A 25499-nucleotide genomic window follows, 5' to 3' on the forward strand; every position below is an offset into this window, starting at 1 on the left:
GAAGGGTTTTTTAAGATATTACAACATTTGGTGAATGTTTTTTCAAAGTGCACCAAAATAAAACTAATCCAAAAGTAGGCCAAAATACCTCTGTTATCCTATTTAGGCTGTAGTTTTTTGTGTTCCATAAAAAACTTTGTTGTATCTATGAGAAATACTTGTTTGAAAATAACGGGTATTTTTGGGTTTGTTTTGTCGTGAATACGACTAACTTTACTATGGGGTGCCTGTTCAAAATTTACCCCGTACAAGAATGGGTAGAACTTAATCGTGTATTTCTCTTGTTGTAATTAACCCAATAACATAATGTGTGATTAAATTTTCAACAGTGTGAGATAACCATAAAAAAACTCAAAAGCAAAGATTTACAGGCACATACCAGTCCCGATGTTCTACTGGACAAGCATAAAAGATAAACTTTGATCGAAAATTGTTCATTTCTTCTAGTGCGTTAGACGGAACTGAATGTCGTGGTGAGGTTATCCCACCAACATCAGTCACATTGAACCTGCTATAAAGCTTGAAACGCTCAGGTCGTGCTCTCATTTGGACTTCGTTCGTCAGGAGGAGCAGTCGCCAGCAATGAGAGCAGACCGTTTACGTGGTTCAACACATCAAACGCTCAGGTCGACATTTCTCAATGCTTTCAGAATTAATATCAGTTATTAATGATTAAATTTTCAACAGTGTGAGATAACCATAGATAACTCAAAAACATAGTTTTCTCAAACTTTTGGAAACAATGAAGACAGTTCATTACGCTTGCTTTTCTTTTTCGCACTGGGACGACGTGAGCAAGACTAGTCACGTTTAATCAGCAACATCTAAAACAGATCTCAGATTTTGGAACTTAATTCTAAGACTGAATTTTGGAACCAAATTCTACCTGAATTTTGAACCTAATTCTGGTTTTAAAATGTAGTTTTGAAATTTAGTTTCAGAATACGGGTTCAAAAGTTAAAACTTAGGCAATTCAAATTTAAGATTCTGGAGCTAGAATTTTGGAGCTGGTTCCTTGACTAGATTTCGAACTTAATTTCGTGCCTGTTCGAAGTACAGAACTCGTATCCAGAATTCTTATTCTGGAACGAAAATTCAGAATTTCGAAACAAAATTCATAATATAAATTTCAGATCTGAATTTTGGATCAAAATTTTAGATTTGAACCGGAATTTTGAAACTGACTTTAGAATCTGAATTTAACACCAGATTCCAGTTTCTGAGTTCATTATCCTTATTCAGATTAATCATGCAGGAATTGGTTCTGGAACAAGATTTTGGAACTGGATTCAATGCTTTAAGTTAGGTTCGGAATTCAGGTTCAGAATTGAGTTCTAGAATTAAATTTGAAAATAAGTTCAGTTCCAGAATTCTAAAACTAAATTAATGAACTGCAAGACGAACTGCTAAATTAATGAACTGCAAGAATCTGGATTCTGAACCTGAATTTTGCAACTGAATTCTGAACTAGTCCCATATTCCCAATTCAGTTCCACCAGCCATACCTCGATGCTCCGTTAAAACTCTAGAAACAGTAAAATTAGTACAATTCACACAATCAATCAACTAATATGAACGATTATTGATACTCGGAAGTGTGAAAGAAGCATCGTCTCTACTCTGTATTGTTTGGCAAATCATCATGAATAGGTTAACTCCAGAACAAGAAATTTCAACATTCGTGTTCAATTATAACTGTTTTTAGCGCAAAATTCTCTTCAGTGTTGATGATGGATACGTCAACAAGCAAAATTGCTATATTAAATTGGAACAAAGATCCACACGCCGTTCAAGAATTACAGATAAATGTACTGTATGGGCTGGTGGAATCCTCGTTCCTTATTTCTTTCAAAATGAGGAAGAAAGGCACGTTCGATACAGAACCATGATCAATGAATTTCAATGTGATTTCATCAGGATGGTGCCACTTGTCATACTGCGGCCAAAACAATTGACTTATTAAAAGAACACTTCAACGATAACATTATTTCCAGAAATGGACCGGTGAATTGACCTCCGCGTTCGCGTGATTTGACGCCACTCGATTTTTTTTTGTGGGTATACGTGAAGTCATTAGTTTATGTGGACAAACCTGCCACGATCAATGCTATGGAGAGCATTATTCAAGGTGATCGAAAATTCAGGATCTTTGTGAAAAATATGTCATATGTTTGAAATGCCAAGCTTTCTACCAAATAAAATAAATCTGGCCATTTCATATTTTCGCAATTGTTTTATTTCATTTTTAAATCAACAAGTTTAAAATAATCATCCTTTAACATTGTGGTATTCCTCAAAATGATGATTGAACCGATTTTCACAAACTTAGATTCAAATGAAAGGTCTTGAGATCCCATAAAAAATTCCTGAATATTATTTGGATCTGACTTCCGGTTCGGGAGTTATGGGGTAAAATGTGCAAAAAAAGAAAATATGTGTTCTAACTTTTCTCATAGATGGCGCGACCGATTTTCACAAACTTAGGTTCAAATGAAAGGTTCTGTGTTCCAATACGTAATTCCTGAATTTCATGCGTATCCGACTTTCGGATCCGGCAATTTAGGGTAAAGTGGGTTAAAAATTGTATACCATCACTGAAAATGGGGAAAAACCCTAAAAAGTTTTCTAAATCGACCTCAAATCTTTTCTAATTGATAGTTTTTATCAGTAGACGGTCAAACAAACCGATTTCGGTTATTCTTTTGAGCATCGAAGAAAATTATTTTGAAGAATACCACAGTATTATATATGATAGTATGATTGATATGATAAAGGCATCATTACACCACTAGGTGGATTAAAACAGGTTTTTTACTATGCTCACCTGAAAATTTTACGACACGACAGTGTATCGAAATTATTCCATATTTAATTTCTTAATAACTTTTTCTCTAATTGAGTATCACGTTTATTACGAAAACATTGTTTAAATAGTGAAAAGATAGAGCCAAACACGAAAAATAAAAGCTAACCGAATCTATGAATAGACCCTGTTGCACGTTTGCTAGCTTCATTCTATGGCAATCCACATGAACGGAGACATATCGGGTGCACAGGCTGCCATCTACGCCAAGACACAGTGAAACTACATCCGGCATTATTCAACTGGTGCTTCAGTTAATGGCGAATATGAGGTTCCGTTGCTCAAGTCTAAACGCAGAAAAAAAACAACTAGTTCTGTGAGAATATCTGCTGTTGGACATTCGCAGTGTGAGTTTCGCTTAAAAAAAGTGATTGCTTCATCCAGCTTTTGGTCGTTTGCATTGGAGATAAAGAAAACGAAAAGTGGACAACGATGGGGAACATTATACAAAATCAGCCATTCTAATGGTTCTAAATGTAATCTAAAGAACTATTAAGATTACTTCTTTTCAAATCGGAGGTAAAAGTCATCAGTTCAGTGCAAATTTAGAATAGTTTTATTAAGTTTGTGCACTTTTCGCAGTGCGAAGTTTGCACTTTGCGTTTGAGAAAAATGTTCGAGAAGTGTTTATTATCGTAGAGAGTTTCACAATTTGGTCCTTCTCAAAAACCGGAAACTATCCCGTATTTGGATAGTTTCTTTCACTCAAATATTGAGATTTATGAAATATTGAAATTGTACGAGACTTATTATGATTATATCTATGTAATACTTTCTTCAAGGTCAAGGCTCAAACTTATAAATGACTTGGAATGGCGCCTGGATCACAAAATCTTTCTGAAATACAAACGTAATTATCCGTAACCAAATAGTCATTTCAAAGACTCCAAAGCCACTAAATACCTTTTTTGTCAAGATCCCAAATGTAACGTAGAGAACTTATTTGGATAACTGTCTCAAACTGCCGCTCTAATTCGTAGAATACAAACGCAATCTTCCAAAATCGAATGGTCCTTTTCAGGACTACAAAATCCTAAACGGTCAAACGGTGTCAAATCAGTTAATATCTATACACATCTCGAATGCAGTCCTACGTCAATCTCGCAGCTATGTTTCTGACACTACCTGCTACAACTTTTTTACGCAGTTTTTTGTACGCGAATTTTTGTGCTGATTTCCGAAGTTACGCGGTTATTTTTAAGGCGGATTTCCGAAATTTGAGTTTTTTATGCGAATTTTCAAAGTTATGCGGTTTTCTTGTTTTGTCTTAGAAATGCACCAAACGTCGAGATCTGGTGTTATCCCGAATTTTTTTATTCAACTCCCTGACTTTGAAAATTTTCCACTTGAAAAAAAATTCGAGATTACACCAGATCTCGACGTTTCATGAATTTTCGAAGATCTTTGGAAACAACAAAAAATTCAATAGTTATTTTACGCGGATATCCCTTTAAAACCATTTTTGTCATCTGTATAGAAAGGTAATAGAATTGCTGAAAAACCGACTTTCGATCGAAGCCTCGGAGACCCGTACTATTATATACAATTCGACTTAAGTTCGAAGATCAAGTGGCCTCTGGTTCCGGAGATATAATGGTATAAGTGACGATAAAACTCGTTTTTGGCCGCTCAATTTGCTCAAAGATGGTTGAACCGACACCAACAATCTAAGGGTCGTTTAAAAGCTATCGTTGGGTCATTTATCAAGTTTAAAGATCAAATGACTGTGACTTCTGGTTCCGGAGATATGATGGTATAAATGACGTAACCTAAAATTGTGTTGTTTTGTTTTACCGCTCTATTTGCTCAGAGATAGCAGAACCGATTTCAACAACCTTGTTTAGATTAGTATCACTCTTCTCATAGCAAAAGATAACGCAAATGTCAAGCGTTTGTTTTGAGAACTGAGGCCGAATCTGTGACATAAACGGTTAGTCATGCTTTTGTGAACCACTCGAATCAAACTGAATAAATTGGTGTCAAAAATGAGCCCAACTTGATGTCAAAAATTATCTTAATAAAACGGTAAAAATTATTTTAATGGGACTGTTTCAATGAAAAAGAAAAGCATTATCACGCCAGTAGGTGGATTAGGAATTACTTAAAGTGGCGTTATAAAATTTATAACTCTTCGCCCTATAATTCCGGAACTGGAAGTCGGATGCGGATGAAATTCAGGAATACCGTATGGAACCACAAGACCTTTCATTTGAACCTAAGTTTGTGAAAGTCGATTTAGCCACTTTTCCGATATGAGCTGCGCAGATAAAGCAGATCAACTGGTGCTTTCGGTGGTATCAGGTCTTTAAAATTGTACTGCCACAGAACCGTACACAGTACGAATTTAATCAGTGGTATATGGTATTTTGTACTCGTTCAGTTCAACGACAGTACTGATTTGTTTCTGACCACATCAAAACCATAAAAATCAAAAAATGATAAACCGGAAAGTTAGTTAGTAACTAGTCCCTTCTAGTTACATAACGTTTTCTTCGGAATAATAATTTTTAAACCATAGAAAAGATTCATAATTTGTCACTAACTTTTTACAGTGTTACATAATATTCGCTTCCATCGACTTTTTTTGTAGTAACCGAATAATAATATTCCGCTGAATCCGAATAGTACAACTTTAAAACCAAACCGTCGCATCGAATATTAACCTTGTTTGATTTAAAATAACTGACAGAACATGTATGGTCTCACCCAAGCACATATTTCATGCTAATCACGATTCATGCGAAAGGCCTAGGTATACTAGGTACGGGAATTAGCATAGCTTTACAAAGACATATCGTTCCTGACTGCCACGAGGTCGTTCTACGTCATTATTCAGAAAGAAAGAAAGAAATTTTGTATCTCATCCGCGCATGGCGAAATCTATAAACCGAACGGATCGGATCCATTTCGGTAGCACACAGGCAATCACTCAAACTCGAGCAGTACGAAATGCAAAATGTCAAACACAATTGGTTCAAAAATAGATTTTTTTCCCCAACCAGCACCATAACCATGTGCGTGTGTGTGTGCAAAGGACACACGGGAACACGACCGGGAGAAATGAATGCCTTCTAGTTTTCATCGTCCGGAATGGCCATGAAAAGTGCTGCAATACTCGAGTGGGCAATAAGAAAAAAAACACACTGAAAGGGCATTTTTCCTTTCTACTCGACGAATGGCTTCATTTTGTAGGGCGGTCTTCCACCCACACGTTGCAGCAGCAGTTAGACACTTGTTCAGGAAGTCGCACTCCCCATATTCTTATGCCCGGGAGTTACTAACGTGTACGAGCCAGTGTTTGATCTGGATGAACCCTGAACTTAAAATAGGACATCACACCAAAAATTCCCTGGATGCTCTAGTTCAATTCTAATTCAATTTTGATCTGTACTTACAGAACCTACTCGAACCTAGTTTGATTAGAGAAAACATGAACCATGAACCTAATCAAAACATATGCTGGTAGGTTTCAATTGCTACGACGGAGCTCGGTGGGCGGGGACGAGGAATAACGCGTTAATAATTAATGCATCACGATGACTGTATGACGAGCACTTCGAACCAACCAAGCACACTTGAGCAGATATAAATAGCCACCGAACTTAACTCGATTTACGCGTAAACACACTATTATTAAATTATGTATAAATAAAATAGAGAAATTGGAAACCTAATTCTGGGTTAACTAGGAAAATTGAATCGATGCGGTGCGACGGTAGAAGACTGTAGCAGAGCACAGAATGGGAAAAGCAGAGCAAGCTCGGAAGTTTATGCAATCGTGCCAAGCATCCCCCAGTCACGCTAGATGCAGCATGATGAAAATGGATTAAAAGTGAATGGTCCGATCGAACTAAGGAGGATTGATGGGAAAAAATTGTTTAAACAAAAGAAAAACCAATGAAATCAAATAATTTCATTTTATTTAACGTGCATACCATATGACCAACAATTTATGATTAAAATATCAACAGTGTGAGATAACCATAAATAAAGTGCCCCTCAACCCTCGCAGGAGAGAAATGGAAGCTCCTCTCCTCCTAGAAAAAGAGTGACAACGAGATCCACTTAAAAAAATGCAATATTTAAAAAATCGGCTAAATCGGCCACGATAAGCTTGTACGCAAATAGGCCTGAATAAAAATACCTTTTGAATAAGACAAAAAAATAAACCATAAATAACTCAAAAAATTAGTTTTTTCAAACTAAACCAATGAGGAAAACTAATCGCACTTTTTTGCCTTTTCCGCAAAGGTAAAACCTAGATTCTGGAACTGAATCCTAATTCTAGATTTTTGAAACAAGTTTATTGACTAGATTTTGGAAGTGAATTTAGTGCCTTGAGTTCGGAATTCGCATTTAGAATTCTCTTTTTGTACAAAATTAAAAAATCTGAAACAAAATTCAAGATAGGAATGCTAGATCTGGATTCTGGGAAAAAAAAATTAGTTCTGAGCTTCGAACCAAAATTTGGAAACTGACTTCTGAACCTGAATTTAGTTCTTGCATTCAGTTTCAGAATTTACTTCCAGCGTTTCAGTTTCAGAATTTCGTTTCGGAGTTTATTAAGCATGCTGGAACCGAATTCGGAGCTTGGGTTCATGAACTGAAATCAGTAGCTTAATTCAAGCTCAGTCTTCAGTTCTAGAAATAAATTCGGAACTTGGAATCTGAAAATGAGCTCTGTTCCAGAATTCTAGAACTAAATTCATGAAAAATCTAAACTGGTCTCAAAACTACACAAATCGATAGCCATTATCAGTAGGCAGCTAAACAAACCGATTCTGGCAATCATGATTCCCGGTTTTCTATTCCAGACGGGAGAAAATAGTCATATGCTCAAAAGTGGATCTCACTCACTTTTCTCAGAATTTGCAGAACCGATATTTCCAATCTTGGGGTCAAATGGAAAGTTAGGTCCTATGATCCTACCAAAAATTACTGCAAATTTTCGGATTCAACAAAAATTTAAACCGTCGTTTAGAGTACGATGGCAAAATCGTATAAAAACTTCAAAATTTGAATAAAAACTAGAATAGAGTTTGTACGTCATGTTTGTTGGTGGCCGTACAAACCGACTTCGATTATACCGGTTCTCGGTTTCCGGTGCTGGAATTACATATAATAGTGATCCCACTTCGTTTTCTTAAGAATGACCTACGCGAACAAAGCACTGTTTCATTCTGTAGGTTATACTAGTTAATGCACAAACAATCCCTTGGTTTCTATCAAAAATCGAAGAGAAACATTTTGAAAAGAATACCACAGTATTATATATATGAGAAAGGCATCATTACACCACTAGGTGGATTAAAACAGGTTTTTTTGTATGTCGAATGTTTCAGAACATGAAACGTCAAGACGTGCGTTAATTCGAAGAAAAAAATGAAAAATATCGACCGGGAATTATTTTGTCTATGCTTATTTTGGAAAATTGCACAAAAACAGCATTAATTTATTTAGAAGTTTTCGATTACTATTTCCGATTTTCACGTAACCGGGGACCGCTAAAACCTTGATCGGGCTTTAACCATCAACGAACAAGACTTTCTAGTTGAAATAGTTTAGAGTCTCGGTTCTCGATTTTAATACATATTAACGCATAATACCCATAAAAAATCTTTTCTTAATCCACCTAGTGGTATGATAATGCCTTTCCCAGTTTCATGAACATTTTTCTGTTCGGTAGGATAATTTCGTTCAGATTGTTTCGGTTAGTTCAGCAAAGCTTGACTCAACGCTTGCGTCGCATTTTCAACAATATTTTAGAAACCAATGGTGTCAGCAATAATTTATTTGAACTTGATCATTGACTACTTTCTGAAAAAAGTGCAGATTTAAAACGTGTTTCGTCGGGTACGTAACTTATACCATTATATCTCCGGAACTAGAAGTAACAACCACTTGATCTTCGAACTTGATTCACAAGCTAATATTAGCTTTTAAAATAGTTTAAGTTTGTAAAAAGCGGTTCAGCCATCGCCGAGAAATTGCATGGAAAAAAAATTCGTTTTGTCACTTATGCCAATATATCTTCGGAAGCGAAAGTGACAGCCATTTGATCTTACGTCACTTATACCGGTATATCTTGATTTACAACGCAATAGTAGCTTTCAAACCAGTTTGATTTTTTTTAAATCGGTGGTCATCTCCGAGGAAATTGTGCCGAGAAAATCTTTAAAAAGGTTTACACACAGACATTTTGCGCTCTCGTCCTCGGAGCTCCGAATAAAAGTCGGTTTCTTTAGTTTAGGAATAAAGAGAAAGGTAAACAACTATGGATCAACCTTTCATTAGCATCTTAGTCTATGGAAATCAGGTCAGTCACCTGGTGAGTGTTTTGGCCATTGGCTTTTTGTTATAAACTTATTAGGACTGACCAGAATGATCAGGAAGCTTCATCATATCATCTATGAGAATTACTGATTGAATCGACGAGAGAAATGCAGCTGAATAGTAGGGATGTCCGATACCGAGTCGATACTTTGAGGTGTCGATACTTTCTTTCAAAAATCGGGTATTTTTGGTATACTTTTGGTCTCGATACTTACAGTATCGCAACAGATTGCAGTCAATTCCCATTACGACGAGGCTTCGGGCCAGAAAATTTTCTAACCTACGTGCAGGGTAGGGAATTGAACCCAGGTGGGCAGCGTGGAAGGCATCACGCTATGCCCGTCCTCAATGGAACATTTTAATTTCTTCGACGAAGCGCCAAGTTCGCGCATGCATTGGTAAGACGTGGACTAGCCGTCGATGAAATTCGTTCTCGACAATCTCGCTTCGTCCCACAGGTGAGCCGAAGGAGAGTGCAATTAGAGAAAACCATCAACAAAACACGCACATAAAGGTCATACTCTCAGAGGATTCAATCATTTCAATTTTTCACACTTACTTCACTCTCTTTCAGTACGCCTAATAGTATTGGAATAAAAGCAATAGGTATTGGCTTTTAGTGCAGATACCCTAGTTATCGATACTTTGCCTTCCGAGTACCATCCCTACTGAATAGAGTAGATAGAATAGAATTGTTTCCTGCTAGATGAAAACGTTTCCTGTTTCAAGCGTTCCTGTCTTTCCAAACGCGGTCATTTGTTATTCATATTACCGCATGAATAAATTGATGATTCAATTAGGACTGAATCTGCTGATATGAGCTGTAACATATTTTTTTACTTCGACAAAACAAGAAAATGTCATTCTGAGGTATTCTTCATTTTGAATTTTTTTTTCAGAGATTTATTTTCTAGGAAACGTTCTTCTGAACAATGATTTTTTTGGGTACATGATCTTCTACAGGGTGTTACACCTAGAATTCCAGACAGTGTTATACCACAGAGTTCTTTCAATTTTTTAAATCGGTGTGTAATAAGGCAAATCGTAGATGGTTTCTCCAGGTACGTAAACTAATTAGATCAGAGATATTCAGCATTTTGGGACACTTCGACAAGGTTGGTCTTCTCATGCTGGGTATGCCAAGCCAAACAGTTTGTAACGCATAGACGATAAATGATTCACTAACCAGTTCATGCAAGCCGTTTTTTTTTATTTTCCTTCTTTCAAACACTTCAAAACTCGAAAAGTCCCTTTTATCCATATTTTCTATACATGTTTTAGATATCACGCCTATTATGCAAAACTTTAAAAAAAAAGTGCCACACTAACTAACCCCCTCGAGCGAATCTTAAACTATTCTATCCGAAATGCTACAAAAATCCAAAATGTCGTATTCTTTCGCAAGAAAAGCAACAAAATTAGGGTCATTCAAAATATAAAAAAAAAACCAAATGGAAACCAAAAGTGAGAAGCAAGATACTGCATTTTGAAACTCGAAACGAATAACATGGTGGCAAGTGAATTGCCGATTTCAATTTCCCGTTTTTTTTCCGGTTTTCCCGGTGCGCGAGACAAAAAATTCCCGGTTTTTAGAACAGGCTCAAATCGCCTATGTTCAGTATTTTTTAAATATTTCTAGAAATACCATATCTAAACGAACATATGACATAACACATATCTCGATTTAGAAATAGGAAATACTCATTGCGCCAAGTGCACATAACAATGGGAAGAAGTCGTTCTTGGCTTTCTCAGGGCTGAGTGTCATATACCATTCGAATCAGTTCGTAAAGATCAGAAATTGTGTATGTATGTGTGAGGGTATAAACGATTTTATAATAATCGATGCATAGCAAGCCATGACTACTACGGTGGGTACAGCTGCGCTTGATTATTCCAAGCACTCAACTGCTACCAGCATTTCGATACGGACGTTGTATGTAACGTTTTTGAGCGATCAATTTTCTCAGAGATGGCTGAACCGATTTTCTTGTGGTCCCATACGAATTTCATCCGGATCCGACTTCCGGTTGTGAAAAGGGTGAACATGTGGAGATCTGCAGAGTGAAAATATAAGCTCTAATCTTGATTAGAAACTGTTTTTTCAGTGCGACAGCCTCTTTGTATCGATTATATTATTTTGAGTGCTGTTTTGTTAATTACGCTCCCAGCATTTAATATAGCAGTATCAACCAAACGCTGAGCCACAAGACTTTCAAAACGTTTTTGTTTAAGTATGAGAATTTGCTTAATAGAAAATTTAAGATGATCTAAGTTTGATTCTTCGTCGACATAAACACCCGCATTCTTGTGATCCTACTAAGAAATCGATAGGTAATGATCTTTAATATAAATTAAACATTGAACATTCACTGAACAAATCAAACTATCTAAACCTTTCTAAGGTTTTTCACAAACTTTCAGAAAACAATTTCAGCTCTCAAAGAAAGAAATCAATTATTCATTGCAAACGGTGGACAAAGTCAAGGTCGAGTTTTTCAAATTTTGTTAATCCTATTGAAATCAATATCAAGATTACAACACAAATATTGTCTCAAGATGAAATTACTGAGATGAATTATGATGAAGTTAGGACAATCATTAGCCCACTCAAAAACATGAAGGCTCCCAAGAATCTTTCATAATTTTATTAAACATGTTGCCCGATATTTCTTTTGCAATCATATTATGAAAACTTATTTTGAAATTTAATAGAAATCCAGCAAATGCATCCGTTCGATGTGCTGTAGTTGATAACAACTAAGAATTGCTTTCTGATCCATTAAAACTTGCTGCCAAACCCTTACAATTGTTGAACGAAACATGGGATGTTGGCCCCATCTCCAATGGATTGTGTACCATAAAACCTGTGTGGGACAGTACGATGTTTCAAAACTTTAACTAAAAATTTTCACGTAAACACAAAACGGAGTATTGCTTCTAACTTTTCATTTGTTTAATCAGGAAAATCATGATTTTTTAAGATTAGGATTAGTACATTTTTTCCCGGATTTCCACTAAAATTCCCGACTTTTTCCCAGTGAAACGAAATTCCCGACTTTTTCCCGGTTTTCCCGGTCACTTGCCACCCTGGAATAAATTTTGAACGAGCACTTGTACGATTCTATTTGATTGCATAACTCAAAACTGTGTTTAACAGATTTTTAATATGCTGCACAGATTTTAAAAATGCCACAGATTTCTGTAATCGAACACAAAGCCTCTAAATTTTAAAAGATTTTTGGTTCAATAACAGGTTTTTCGAAAAAATAACTTGGCATCCTTGCTCAGGATTATTAACCAGGAAACAAAACCAACCTGTGTGCATATCTTGAATGTTTTCTTCTTCGTTCTTCGAGTACCTGTAAATCAATAAAATATTAATGGTCAATCGTCACGTTATTCTCTATTGCTTGCACATAGCAAGTGTTTTTTTTCGTGTAGCTTTTCTTGGTGTCTTTTTTCTATAGAAAGGATATTTAAATGGCTGTTTCGATTCAAAGATTCGTTTGAAAACTACTATTAAGTTAATGATCAAGTTCTAAGATCGAATACTGCAGATACTTCCGGTTCCGAGAATATAATGGTATAAGTGAAATAACCGACTAACTGCAATTCTTCTATCCGCTCACTGTTTTTGATAACGACTAAACAGAGTAAAACTATATTGAGTTTGTCGTAAAGTTTCTAGTGGGTTATCAATCAAATATGAATATCAAGTGGCATTCAGATATGATGGTATAAATGACCTATCCGACCAACCACATTATTTTATCTGCTGAATTCTATCGAACAATGCCCATCCGATTTTCACCTCGTTTGAATTGGGTCATTGATCATGTATGAAGCCCAACTGACAGACATTCCCGGTTCCGGAGATATAGCCATATGTGGTGTAACCGATTCTGGATATATAATTGAATAATGGCCATACTGGGGTTTTTTCCAACTTGGGCTTATTTTAATGCAACAGTGTGAACACAGATCCCTTCTATGATTAGAAGTTTGTTTAGGAGGAAGAACAATCTCGAAAACTTTTCCATTGCAGCGGTGATGGTAAGATCCTACTAAACCTAGGTTTAATTTCCCACCGCACAAATAGGGTCTGACCCGAAGGCAAAAACCTTTCTAATCGTAAAAAAGTCTCGATAAAATTGATCACTCTTAATTTTTTCTGCACCAATGTCACACTAGCCATAAGCTACACCAGCATGAATATTTTCGTTTTTTCTACACACCTTGAAGTACAATGTTGACCACTATTCCACCAATTTGGAAAGCTTCACATTTGCGTTACAAATATGTTCACTAGTACTTAGCGAAACATGTGCTTACTAAGCACACTTTTACCTTATCAGTATTATCACTAATCGTTCAATCATTCGTCTTCCCTGCGCCCAGAATCTTATTACGTCCGCATCAGGGTGGGTAGCGATACGCTTCAGAGAATGCGTCGGCCCGGGCTGGGGAAAACTACACTCCACATATTTTACAAAAGGGTCGTGCACTCGACGTTCGATCCAGCCAAAACGCTAGGAACTGAATAGATTTCGAAATCCATAAACGCCTCCTCTCTGTTCGCCAGGAAGCAGGACGGCTTGCAGATCGGTTAGGCGAGCACGATAACTGGCAACGATGGCTGACTTTCGACATAATATGCGCTGTCTATCCTATTCCTCTCTTTCTTCCGTTAATCCATGCAGGTACAGTGTAATTATATGCTGGTAAACGTGGAGCATACAACGTGAGGAAAAAGCAGTGCACCCAGATTTAATATCCATTGCGAACATAGAAATAAAAAAACAATCGTGTAATTCTGTCGCCATGGAAACAGAACTATTTCAGTATGTAAGACAAAAATTCAAACTATAAACAATACTGGCATCACTGTCGGATATCTTCAAATGTAGAAGCACTTGTATGTATCTGTACCACTCCCCCTATTAAGCAGTCTCTCGTTAGCGCACATCGAATGGACAGCGTCTACTACTTTCCTTCCCTGTTGATATCGCGGCTACCCGCTGGTTCAAAAATCCGTGACTATCCCGTTTCAATTGTGGCTATATTACATTTACCGGAGGACTAGGATGTAGTAACAACCAGAATTAAACGCAAAGCATAACTCCAGTCTGATATGCTATGTTAATCGCGAAGAGGGCTGGAAATCGTACAAGTAAAAGAAGCCAGTTGGCAGAACAATCTCATGCACCCCAGTCTGAGTTGTATCTTTGGAAAGTGAAGCATAACGAGAAACCTTGAAACGCACACTTTATAGAAAGATCTAAAAACATTCAAATGTAACGTAGACTTAAAGACTTAGCTTCCAATTTTTTAATTACTTAGATTGTCGATGCGATTGTAACCGAATCTTTGAATTTAGGGTAATGATACCAATGTTTATCCACAAAGATGTCTGCTGCTATAGATATTCTCCTCGGCTCTACAAAACCACTGCCGAACCAAATTGGAATAAAAATATGGTGTACTTGCGTTTTAACCAAAGATAAACTCAAGATGGAATGGTCTTTGATTTTTCATGTACCATTCAAATAGGTTTTTCTGTTTAAACTATGAATACTTGTTTCATATGATAGCACATGTTGATTGTATATAAGAAATTTTTCAGCATTACTCGTTTTCGCAACGAAAGAAATTTACCTGCCAAGCATAAGAATTGTAGCCTTACTAGCAACAAAATAATCGAAAAAGATGAGCAGAGAACCTTTCTGATCTAGACAATTATAATAATTTGGCAATATGTGGGTTTTCATATCAATTTCGGGTCTCATGTATGATCATAATTCAGATACCAGAAATCCATCTCCAATACAATTCGTTCACCCTAACCGGTACTCGAAAAATGAAAACTCCGCCTTAGTCCACATGAGTAAACAAAATGCGACCACCACTGTAGTACTCCACCGAAAATAAGCTCCTTCTTCTTCCTGATAATATTAATCACTATCCATCCATCTCTTTCATCCACGTTTACAGCACCAACACCACGACGTGGCTGTTCTCAGCCTTCCGCAGCGAGAGCATCATCACGCTTTGGGAATTTGAAAAAGCTCAGCCTATTGGCATCGCCTAGCTTCATGAAATCGCAAGGGAAAAACGAGGATATGGCACGAAACTCTTCCCGTTAAGAAATCGATTCCGTCCAGTCTGCAATTAGTACACACCAACCTACACTATCAAAACACGTCCGGAAACTCCATCCAATTAGCACGCACTAAGAACGCGATATAACCACCGAATTAAGTAACTTTTTTCGCTCGATACAGACAATATTCTACCACGGATTCAACGCGGCCTCGCGAAATCGAAGACCAAACCGTACTCGCTCTCGATCTCGTTCTCGACACTTTTGCCTTCGCTGTTGGTATACTTGGTTGTGTGCCAATGTCCGTTTGCCGACCCATGTCGACGGCGATTTCACACACACACTTCAAGCGTACGGCTCTGTCCGTTTCATTCTTTCGTTCACACCAGATACAGGCATCGTTTTCTTTCTTTCTCATGCATATCGTGTCGGCATCAATCCATCCAATATTAAGGTAACGGATAATTGGGAATACGAACTCACGAAAAAGGAATGTATACAAACAACGTCATATATTCGGATAGAGCCATCCTCGGTTACTTTTTACGTTCATTAGAGTAACAGAGGTATTCTGGCCCACCTAACAAACTTGATGGATTTAACCGATGTTGAGTAACCCATGCTTCATCAATTTGAAGCTAACCACTTTATATTACATATTACGGAACGATTTTTTTAATGATATTACAACATTTGGTAGATATTTTTGCAAAAAAATGATTTATTCAAATATGCCAGTCGATTGATACCTACGGATAACGACAAATTAAGAGGAGGTTGAATTTTCGCAATCATTTCCTAAAAGATATTACGTCTCAAAAACGTCGTGTTTTGTGTGTGTGTAATGAAGTACATTGATTAAAATTTACACGGTCGATTCATATGTAAACAGCACTTCAAGTTTATATGCTTTTTCATTTCAATACATAACCAAAGTGATTTTTTTTATGATTTCATGTGCATATTCATTAAGATGCAAGATTAGATTATTTTTCAATTAGTTTTGATGTGTTTTTTCGTTTGGATGTAATGTGTTTTGCTATTGAATCGAACTACATGTGTTAAGCACTTCATTTCCTAGTGGAAAGAAGTACAGCACGCATGTATGTGCAAAACACTTTGTTCGGATGGGGAAGTACCACAATCTTGATAGCAGCTAAATCGCTGCTTCAAAGCTGTAATATATTCTGTAATAATTATTCGATTTCAATAAATCATCTTACACTTACATTTTCGTCTTCTTCTTCTATCCTCTATCCGAAACAGTCTGTGATTAGCGTTTTTAACAATGCTTAGTGCCCTGAGTTCAACAATTCATTAATATGAGTAATATTTAAACATACGATTGACTTACTTGTGATACTATTTAATCTAATTTGCATGCCCTCCTAAACGAGCCGTACTGCTATCTATGTAGATACAATAATCAAATTTTTAGCAATTTAGATTTTAAGTTTATTACTGCACCGTACTGCACAGCGTATACTGACATTTACTTATGCTACAGACGATAGTTTGGCACGCGGTTATGTTGCCTGACGTTTTCTACTGACATCTATGCTCTCTTTCGTTGACAGCGGTGACCGGTGTTGAACTTCACCACCGCGCACGAATCAGCCCTGCGGTTTCGTAACATTCCCCTGCCCGTGAAGTTCCGGACCGTCTCCCGGATTCAATACGTCCAGAAGAGCCAACTTTACTGCAGGTCTCTTGAGTAACCCATGCTTCGTCTGCACAACTGCTCTACGAACTTGTCCGTCTGGAGCTATGGTTACATCAACGACTCTACCTCGTAGCCAACCGTTCCGCTTGGATTCTTCCACAACTAGAACAAGATCACCGACTTTGAGCGGCTGAACAGGTTCGAACCACTTAGAGCGCCTAGTTAGCGTTGGGAGGTATTCCCGAATCCAGCGAGACCAGAAGTGATCCACTAAACACTGTGCTAGGCGCCAACAATCTCGCAAAACGTTTTTTCCTTTGTTCACTGGTAGCTCTGGTTGTGTAATTCCCTTCGTTCCGTATAACAGAAAGTGGTTGGGTGTTAGCGACTTATGCTCCGACGCCTCCAATGGGATGTATGTAAGTGGTCTAGAGTTAACGATCGATTCGGCTTCTAGCGTTACGGTTTCCAATACCTCGTCACTAGGATGATGAGGGTAATCTGCAATCGCTAACATGGCTGCCTTTACTGAGCGCACCATTCGCTCCCAGGATCCGCCCATATGAGGCGCCGATGGAGGGTTGAAAATCCAGCTTGTCTTAGCACTCGTGAAGGTTACCGCACAGTCTTCGTGAATATCTTGTATCTGTTGTTTCAGTAGGTTACTTGCCCCAAGAAAGTTCGTCCCGTTATCACTGTAGAAAGTCTCCGGAGAACCACGACGAGCCACAAATCGCCTGATGGCCATGATACACGACTGGGTGGAGAGACTATGTACTATCTCGAGATGTACAGCACGTATCGTAAGGCACGTAAATAATGCCACCCACCTTTTTACCAAACTACGACCTTGTCTCACTTGAATTGGTCCGAAATAGTCCAATCCTGTATGAGTAAATGGTCTAATCAATCCAGTAACGCGAGCTCGTTGTTCCCATGGCGAAACTTTCGGTGATAGCTTTCGGCCAGAAGATGTACCGCAGTAAATGGTCTAATCAATCCAGTAACGCGAGCTCGTTGTTCCCATGGCGAAACTTTCGGTGATAGCTTTCGGCCAGAAGATGTACCGCAACGTGCTTTCTGGGTAGTAGAATCGGAAACTTGGTATCGTACGGCACAGTTGGTGCCTCGGATATTCTGCTGTTCATCCGGATAACACCGTACTCATCAATAAAAACCGACAGTCGGTATAGTGCACTAGACTTCGGTATTGAAACTGGACTTGTACAGTTTTCTCGACTACGACGTAGAATGGCATACTCACCTGGATACGATTCCGCTTGTATCTGCTGCCATAAAAGGTTCTCTGCTAGAAACAATTCCTCCTTAGACATGATACACGGTTTGATAACTTTTTCACCTTTGAATCGGCACCCAGCTCGTAGTACGTATGCTGTAGTCCTCAGTAAACGATTCCAGTTTGAGAATCTAGAAGCATCTATCAACGAATAAGGAATCGTTCCGTGGTATAGAAACACTGAACGTAATTCGGTTTCGGCCTCTGCTCGGTTCAATGACGGTTCTGAGGGCCAGTGATCTGGTGTTTGATACAAGAATTCTGGTCCTTTAAACCACGGGCTGTTTGGGTCAAAGTTCGGCCCGTCCTTCCACTTGGTGGCAGCATCGGCGATGTTCATTCTCGAAGGTACGTAGTGCCACTCATCTACGCTGGTTGTAGTGAGAATTTCTCCTACACGGAAGGCTACGAACTGGTGGTATCGTCGACTGTCGGATCGCAACCAACAAAGCGCGGTAGTAGAGTCCGTCCAAATGAAGCGGTTAGTAATTTTGATGTCTAGCGATTTAAGCACAGAATCCATCAATCTCGTTCCGATCATCGCCGCTTGTAACTCAAGACGTGGGATAGATAGCGGTTTCAACGGAGAAACTTTGGTTTTTGCCGCTACCAACACGCATCTAGGCCCGCCACTACTGCAGAATCGTAGGTATAGAACAGCCGCACAAGCTAGTTCGCTTGCGTCTACGAAGAGATGAGCTTCCACATTCTTGAGCATGGAACTGTTGACCCCTTTGAAAAAGCAACGAGGTACGCTGACAGCATTCAGTTTCTGCATCTGTCGGCACCAAGTCCTCCAACCATCTCGCAAGTCGACCGATATCAGGTCATCCCAATCCGTTCCACTTCTCCATATTTGCTGCATTAGAACTTTGCCATGCACAACAAAGTGTGCAATCAATCCCATCGGGTCGAACAGAGGCATGACCGTTCTCAAGACTTGACGCTTAGTTGGTATACTTTCGCTTTCAACTAATGCTTTGATTTCCTCCTTCATGTTGCTCAAATCGAATGTGAAGACATCTTCCTTCGGTATCCAGATCAGGCCCAAAACGCGTTCTGTATAGAGTTTATCCAGGTTCATCGATACTTGCTGTCGCTCAACTGTTTCACCGATACCCGTTAGAACTTCGTCCGAATTTGAGCTGAAGTTACGGATCTCGAACCCCGCCTGTCCATGAATATATTTCACCTCTTTGACTAATCGAATAGCCTCTTCTACGGTGTCTACACTGTCCAAAAAATCGTCCACGTAGTGGTTATCCCTGATGGCCCTCGCCGCCCTTGGGAAGATTTCGGCAAACTCCATTGCATTCTTGTTCTTGACGAACTGCGCAAGACTCGGTGAACAGGTAGCTCCAAAGGTGCATACGTCCATGACGAAGATTTGGGGTTCTAACTCAGGCTGCATACGCAAAACGAATCTCTGTGACTGCTTGTCTTCGTTCCGAACACTGATCTGATGGAACATTTCTTTTATGTCGCCTACCACTGCAATCTCTCCCTGTCGGAAACGCAACAGTACCGAAATTAGTTCCACCAAGAGATCAGGACCTTTTAATAGCATATCGTTCAACGACACACCGCCAACACGAGCCTTGGCGCCCCAGATCAGCCGCAGTTTGTCCGGTTTCTTGGGATTCTGCACTAAGCCTAGTGGTAGATACCAGACCCTACTCGCTTCCGTAGATTGAAGTTCTTCCGGAGTGATACGATGGGCGTATCCTTTCATTTCGTACTCCGAAATCTGTTCCATCACTCTTGATGCAAGAGCCGGTTCTTTACTCAACCGCCTCTCCAACGCTTTCATGCGCCGTAGTGCCATCGGGTAGCTGTCGGGAAAACAGATGTGATCGTATTTCCATAACAATCCCGTCTCGAACGCACCGTTGACCCGCTGAGTGGTGGTTTCCATGATTTGACGTGCTCGTTTGTCCTCGTCAGCCTCCGGCTTTACTGTCACGCTTGACTCTTCAACGGCGAAAAATTGTTTCATCCACTGATGCAGATCACGATTTGACATACCGTCTGCATACCGTCTATGTGTACATTCAACTGCTCCATAACGTTACTGTTCTGGGAGCTCTTTCCGAAGATGCACCATCCCAGGCGAGTTTTAGTCGCCACTGGCTCGTTGTTATTACCCTCTCTCGTTCGCAGCGCTGTCAATAGCCGGATATGCTCGATTCCGATGATTACCCCAGGAACTGCGTTGGTATAGCTCTGGATAGGAAGACCTTTCAGATGAGGAAAAGTATAAGACAGTTCTTCGTAGTCCAACGTTTGTGCCGGTAAGTGCAAATTCTGTACTGTTCTCACGTTATGAAGCTTGAACTTCTTTCCATTTCCGTGAATTACTACGCTGATACGCTGCGACTCCTTTTCCTCTCTGGTAATATTTCCAGTCCAACTTAGACAGAAGCCGTCTGTAGGTCCTTTGATTCCCAAAGCCGACGAAATATTACACTCCAGTAAGGTTGAGTTGGACCCGTCATCGAGAAACGCATACGTGTGGACTTGTTTACCATTTCCATGTATCGTTACTGGCAAATACCGAAATAGTGAAAACGACATCGTACGGTGTAGATTCTGGTGTACTAGCGTATTTTTGTTACCGGCGACGCTTATTAGATCAGCTTTACTGGAAAAGTTCTCAGAATGCAGAAGTTTGTGATGATGTATTCGGCAACCATTAATACCGCACTCTGTTTTAGTACGACATGGCCATTTCCGATGTGGCACTAAACAGCTTCTGCACAGCTGTTTCTGCTTAACGGTCTTCCATCTATCATCGATATCGAGCGCCTTGAATTGCTTGCAGTTTGCAATCTCATGGTTTGTTTTATCGCAAAACACACAAGCCTTTATACCTTGCTCTGGTAGCGCCCCATTCTTCTCGATGGCTTTGGATTTTCCATCCCGTATCTCCTCAGCGTGTATATAAAGCTTCGGTTTGTCTCTGCCTGATTTAGTTGATTTGGAGTTGAGGGTAAGCGCATCCATAGGGAGTGTAACCTCCGATGCCATCAGCACTAGTTCCGACATAAACGCGCTGAAGGTCGCCAAGTTGACACAAGTAAATCTACTTTTGTAATAAGACCACTGCATCTTGAGCTGAGGTGGAAGTTTCTCCACTAGCTCATGGAGAATGGAGAAGCATCGGATTACACAAGTGATCAGACAGATTAGCGATACTCATGTGATCTACAACATTTTGTACCGCAAGACCGAAATCTATCTGCGACTGCAAATTATCAGTCTTAGGAGAAGGAACTGTTCGGAGCTTCTGAAGAAGCGAGTACATAAGTATTTCCGGTCGACCGTACAATCGACGCAGTGTATCAATCACGAATGGGACCGATTGCGGCATGAGTAATCGACTTTTTACTGCGTCTAACGCCTGTCCTTTCAAACAACGTTGTAATCTCGCCAGATTCTCTGCGTCACTGAATCCACATGTATCAGTCGAATTGCAAAACGAACTGTAGAATATTGGCCAATCTTGCGGATCTCCGGAGAAGGACGGTAGCTCCCTTGGCATAACTTGCCTTGCGGCCATTTGTTCATTCGTTGGTCCACAGCGCCCTGGGACAGCGGGTCGATCTATATACTGTTGCTGTCGTTGTTCGATCTGAGGAACGGATATGGACGAGGGTACAGACGGCTGAAGGAACGGAATATCGAATGGACGTGAAGTGACGTGGGAAACTGGTGGTATCAACACATTCGTATTTGCACGGTTACCACTATTTGTAAGCATAACGTTTGGCTGTGATGAAAGCGGTATGTAATTATTTACCATCCCTGGTACATCACCGCCAAAAGACCCGGGGGGTTTGTTACGGGTCCATGTCGTTTGACAAGTAGTACTTAACGTTGCTCCAGTATGCACACTCGATACTGATAACCCAGGGCATTGGAAGTTAACCGTACTGCCTCCCATCCGACGATAATGTTTCCCAGTCAAGCATGACTTTGTTGGATTAGTTGCAACACACCGACTGGCCGCAACACTGTGCGCGGGAGCATATGGTTTTAACTCTTGATTTAAGGCAAAGGTATTTTGTGGAAAGATGGAATTATAGCTGCACACTGGCAAGGACCTATAGGTTACGGGAGGTACTGCTGACACACTTGTTACTACTAGCGTATCATGGATCATTGGCCTACTATTACTAGAGGAATGTATGACCGCATTGTAGTCGTACTCTAGTGCCCTACTCGTGCCTAACATATTGTTATTACTAGCTATTATTTCTGATTGTTGATTACAATTCGATCTGGTAGGAAACTTAACAATAGATGGCGGTGCACTGTTAGTAATCTTCCGCTGGACTCGATCGGTGCCTATCTGCTCCAGAATGTTTGTTTCTATGAACGAACTGCATCTAGTCCTATGTGAAGAACTCACCGGTGCTCGGCGGGGAACGTCGATCGTTATTTCCGCATGAGATACATAACCATCTGAACCCACTGGTACCAAATCGTGGGATACAATCTCAGCAGCAGAACACGGAAAACATTTACCATCTGTTGAATTTGGTGTTGATGCTGATGCAGGACCAGAAACTGCTATGTCAGGAACGTTCGATGCAGGTGGACTTGAAGTGATGAGAGCTGGAATACCAGACTGCTGAGCTGCTTCAGTGTTAACGATCATTGGCGAAGGATTACTGGATGACACTACTTTCACATTGTGTGATGTGTCCACTTCCTGCTTGCTAAGCCACGTCCGTACTTTCTCCTTGCTAGCTCGACTGCTCAATCTCGATTTCCTACTGACTCCATCTTCTGAATTATCTGCTTCTGCTAGCAGAAACTCGTACTTTTTCTTCAAGAAAGTTTCCTCCATCTCAGCTAATTGCATCCTGACATTTGCTTTTGCTGCTTCTTCCTGCTGTATTCTTTGCATTCTTAAAGCCTTTTGTTCCTCCAACATTTTTAGGTTAAGTTCAATTCGACTTGAACATTTGCTTGTAGACGAACGACCGACTGACACACGTGATTGAATCATGGATTCCTCTTCCCTGCACTGCTCACATTTCCAACTGCGATTGATATCCGCAATGGAATCTGTCACATTTGCACATCCAAAGTGCATCCATGTCTCACAAACATCACATCCTACGAGATTATCAACTGAATCCGGGCGATCGCATTTAGTGCAGTGTTTCGCCACCTCCATCTCGTCGATATTCGTGATGGTAATATTATCACAGGAGAATCTTTGAAGATTGTTCGGATGGGGAAGTACCACAATCTTGATAGCAGCTAAATCGCAGCTTCAAAGCTGTAATATATTCTGTAATAATTATTCGATTTCAATAAATCATCTTACACTTACATTTTCGTCTTCTTCTTCTAACCTCTATCCGAAACAGTCTGTGATTAGCGTTTTTAACAATGCTTAGTGCCCTGAGTTCAACAATTCATTAATATGAGTAATATTTAAATATACGATTGACTTACTTGTGATACTATTTAATCTAATTTGCATGCCCTCCTAAACGAGCCGTACTGCTATCTATGTAGATACAATAATCAAATTTTTAGCAATTTAGATTTTAAGTTTATTACTGCACCGTACTGCACAGCGTATACTGACATTTACTTATGCTACAGACGATAGTTTGGCACGCGGTTATGTTGCCTGACGTTTTCTACTGACATCTATGCTCTCTTTCGTTGACAGCGGTGACCGGTGTTGAACTTCACCACCGCGCACGAATCAGCCCTGCGGTTTCGTAACACACTTAATTCGATCAACTGAGTTTCTATTGAAATCTATGTGGAAAATTGTGTGACATTCGTATGAAACTCATATAGAATCTAGAGGTAACGATATATCTTATCATTTTTATGTGCATTTCAGATAAATGTAGCATGATTTCCTCTAAATATCAACAGTATTTAAAATGTATATTATCACGAATTTCATGTGTTCCACATGTAGTAATAGTTCAAATGTTTTGCTCATGATGCTAGCGTGCAAATTATTTTCAGTGTAGGCCAATACTTATACGAGCTATTTGAAGTAAGAACTATAAAAATAAAAGCAGAGCAATTTTGTTTAATTTACAATTACGCCATGTCCAAAATACCTTTCATATTTTTAGAAAAAATGCGTTTTCGCCATAAGACCACAGACAGGACACTCAAATTAAATTCTTCAATCATTTTAACGGTCATTTCGAATATTCCTTCAGTTGGGACAGTACACGCATATGTCTTGATGTCGCCACGTTACCGTATCAAAAACATCCTGTCTGTCATCTAGACTGTGTTTATTTTTTTTCATTTACCAACAGAGTTGCCATTTATACAGAATTACCCGTAATGTATTGATTCGTATACGTCCATGCAAAATTTCATGCAGGATACAGATTTAGTACATATTGCCAAAACTATATACATAATTGTGCCTACTTCCTATCCTCCAACGCAATACAAAATCGAACCCGTTTTGTTACAATATTTACTTGCTTCTGGTCTACCGCCACTTACTTTCGGATGAAAATTACCAACACAATTAAAAATAAACTAGATGAGCAACGTTGAGAAAAATAAATGGTTACCTTCCAACATCGCTAAAAAGTTAAATATATTATCAACGTAATCCAAAAATTTATTGTGATGATTCATTTTCAAATATTATTATGAAATCAGGCATCATTGCAAGCAGCTGATCGGTGTTGACAAACGATGGGAAACCAACTAGTAAAAAAAACTTTTACATAACACAAAGGGTGTACCGATTGTAAGTAGTTCGCGCAGTACAATATTGGTGGAACTAGTGCATCACGAAAAATTATTTTAATAAGAATTTACTCATACTGTCATGTCTGTTAGTCTGTGATAAGACTTCCGATATTGTGTACGGTGACTGTTTGTCAACAACAATGTTGCTCGATCGATATTCGGTTCAAGAAAGAGTTAGCGATTTTAGAAGCAAAGGGGTTCTCTGAAGTCTTTATGAGAACCAACGGTGTAGTGGATGGTGATAAGTCTTCCTTCTATCTTGATCTAGCTATATATTTCTAGACCTGGAGAATAAAAACATGTATACTACCTCGATTAAAAAGTTCCCGGAATTCATTCAGAAAATTCAATATACAAGATTATTCATCAAAATCGATATTGTCCTCTTCAAAGTACTCCCCATCGACTGCAACACACTTATGCCAGCGCTTGATACAATCTTCGAAACATTTTTTATGTTCAGTTTTCAGTATGACCATCA

The 25499-nt window shown here is 39.1% G+C and overlaps 2 protein-coding genes and 2 long non-coding RNA genes across 9 annotated transcripts in view; all 4 read right to left on the bottom strand.

Moving 5' to 3' along the window:
* Positions 1-15578, bottom strand: part of LOC131432702 (uncharacterized) — a 40549-nt gene extending 24971 nt beyond the window's left edge. Inside the window, exon 1 of one of the 6 annotated variants that reach the window (XM_058599141.1) lies at positions 15387-15578. The gene's annotated coding sequence lies outside the window, so the exon portion shown is untranslated. Of the gene's footprint in view, positions 1-6258; positions 6736-13434; positions 13987-15378 lie in introns of those variants that run through there. The other 5 variants (XM_058599143.1, XM_058599147.1, XM_058599148.1 and 2 more) reach the window with 5 other exon arrangements.
* A 467-nt stretch (positions 15579-16045) lies between these two features.
* On the bottom strand, positions 16046-16786 carry LOC131427263 (uncharacterized). The gene is made up of 3 exons (XR_009229249.1): positions 16654-16786; positions 16529-16599; positions 16046-16474 (listed from the first exon to the last, which is right to left on the bottom strand). It is a non-coding gene; the product is annotated as an uncharacterized LOC131427263 (long non-coding RNA).
* A 1171-nt stretch (positions 16787-17957) lies between these two features.
* Positions 17958-21262, bottom strand: LOC131428613 (uncharacterized). Its single transcript, XM_058592659.1, has 3 exons — positions 21130-21262; positions 20296-20802; positions 17958-20230 (listed from the first exon to the last, which is right to left on the bottom strand). Exons 1-3 carry the CDS (start codon positions 21260-21262, stop codon positions 17958-17960), a joined length of 2913 nt encoding a protein of 970 aa, XP_058448642.1.
* Positions 21263-23495: 2233 nt separating this feature from the next.
* LOC131431198 (uncharacterized) lies at positions 23496-23846 on the bottom strand. The gene is made up of 3 exons (XR_009229654.1): positions 23729-23846; positions 23604-23674; positions 23496-23549 (listed from the first exon to the last, which is right to left on the bottom strand). It is a non-coding gene; the product is annotated as an uncharacterized LOC131431198 (long non-coding RNA).
* Positions 23847-25499: the final 1653 nt, after the last annotated feature.

The sequence above is a fragment of the Malaya genurostris genome, chromosome 2 (genome assembly GCF_030247185.1).
Source record: "Malaya genurostris strain Urasoe2022 chromosome 2, Malgen_1.1, whole genome shotgun sequence".
NCBI lineage: Eukaryota > Metazoa > Arthropoda > Insecta > Diptera > Culicidae > Malaya > Malaya genurostris.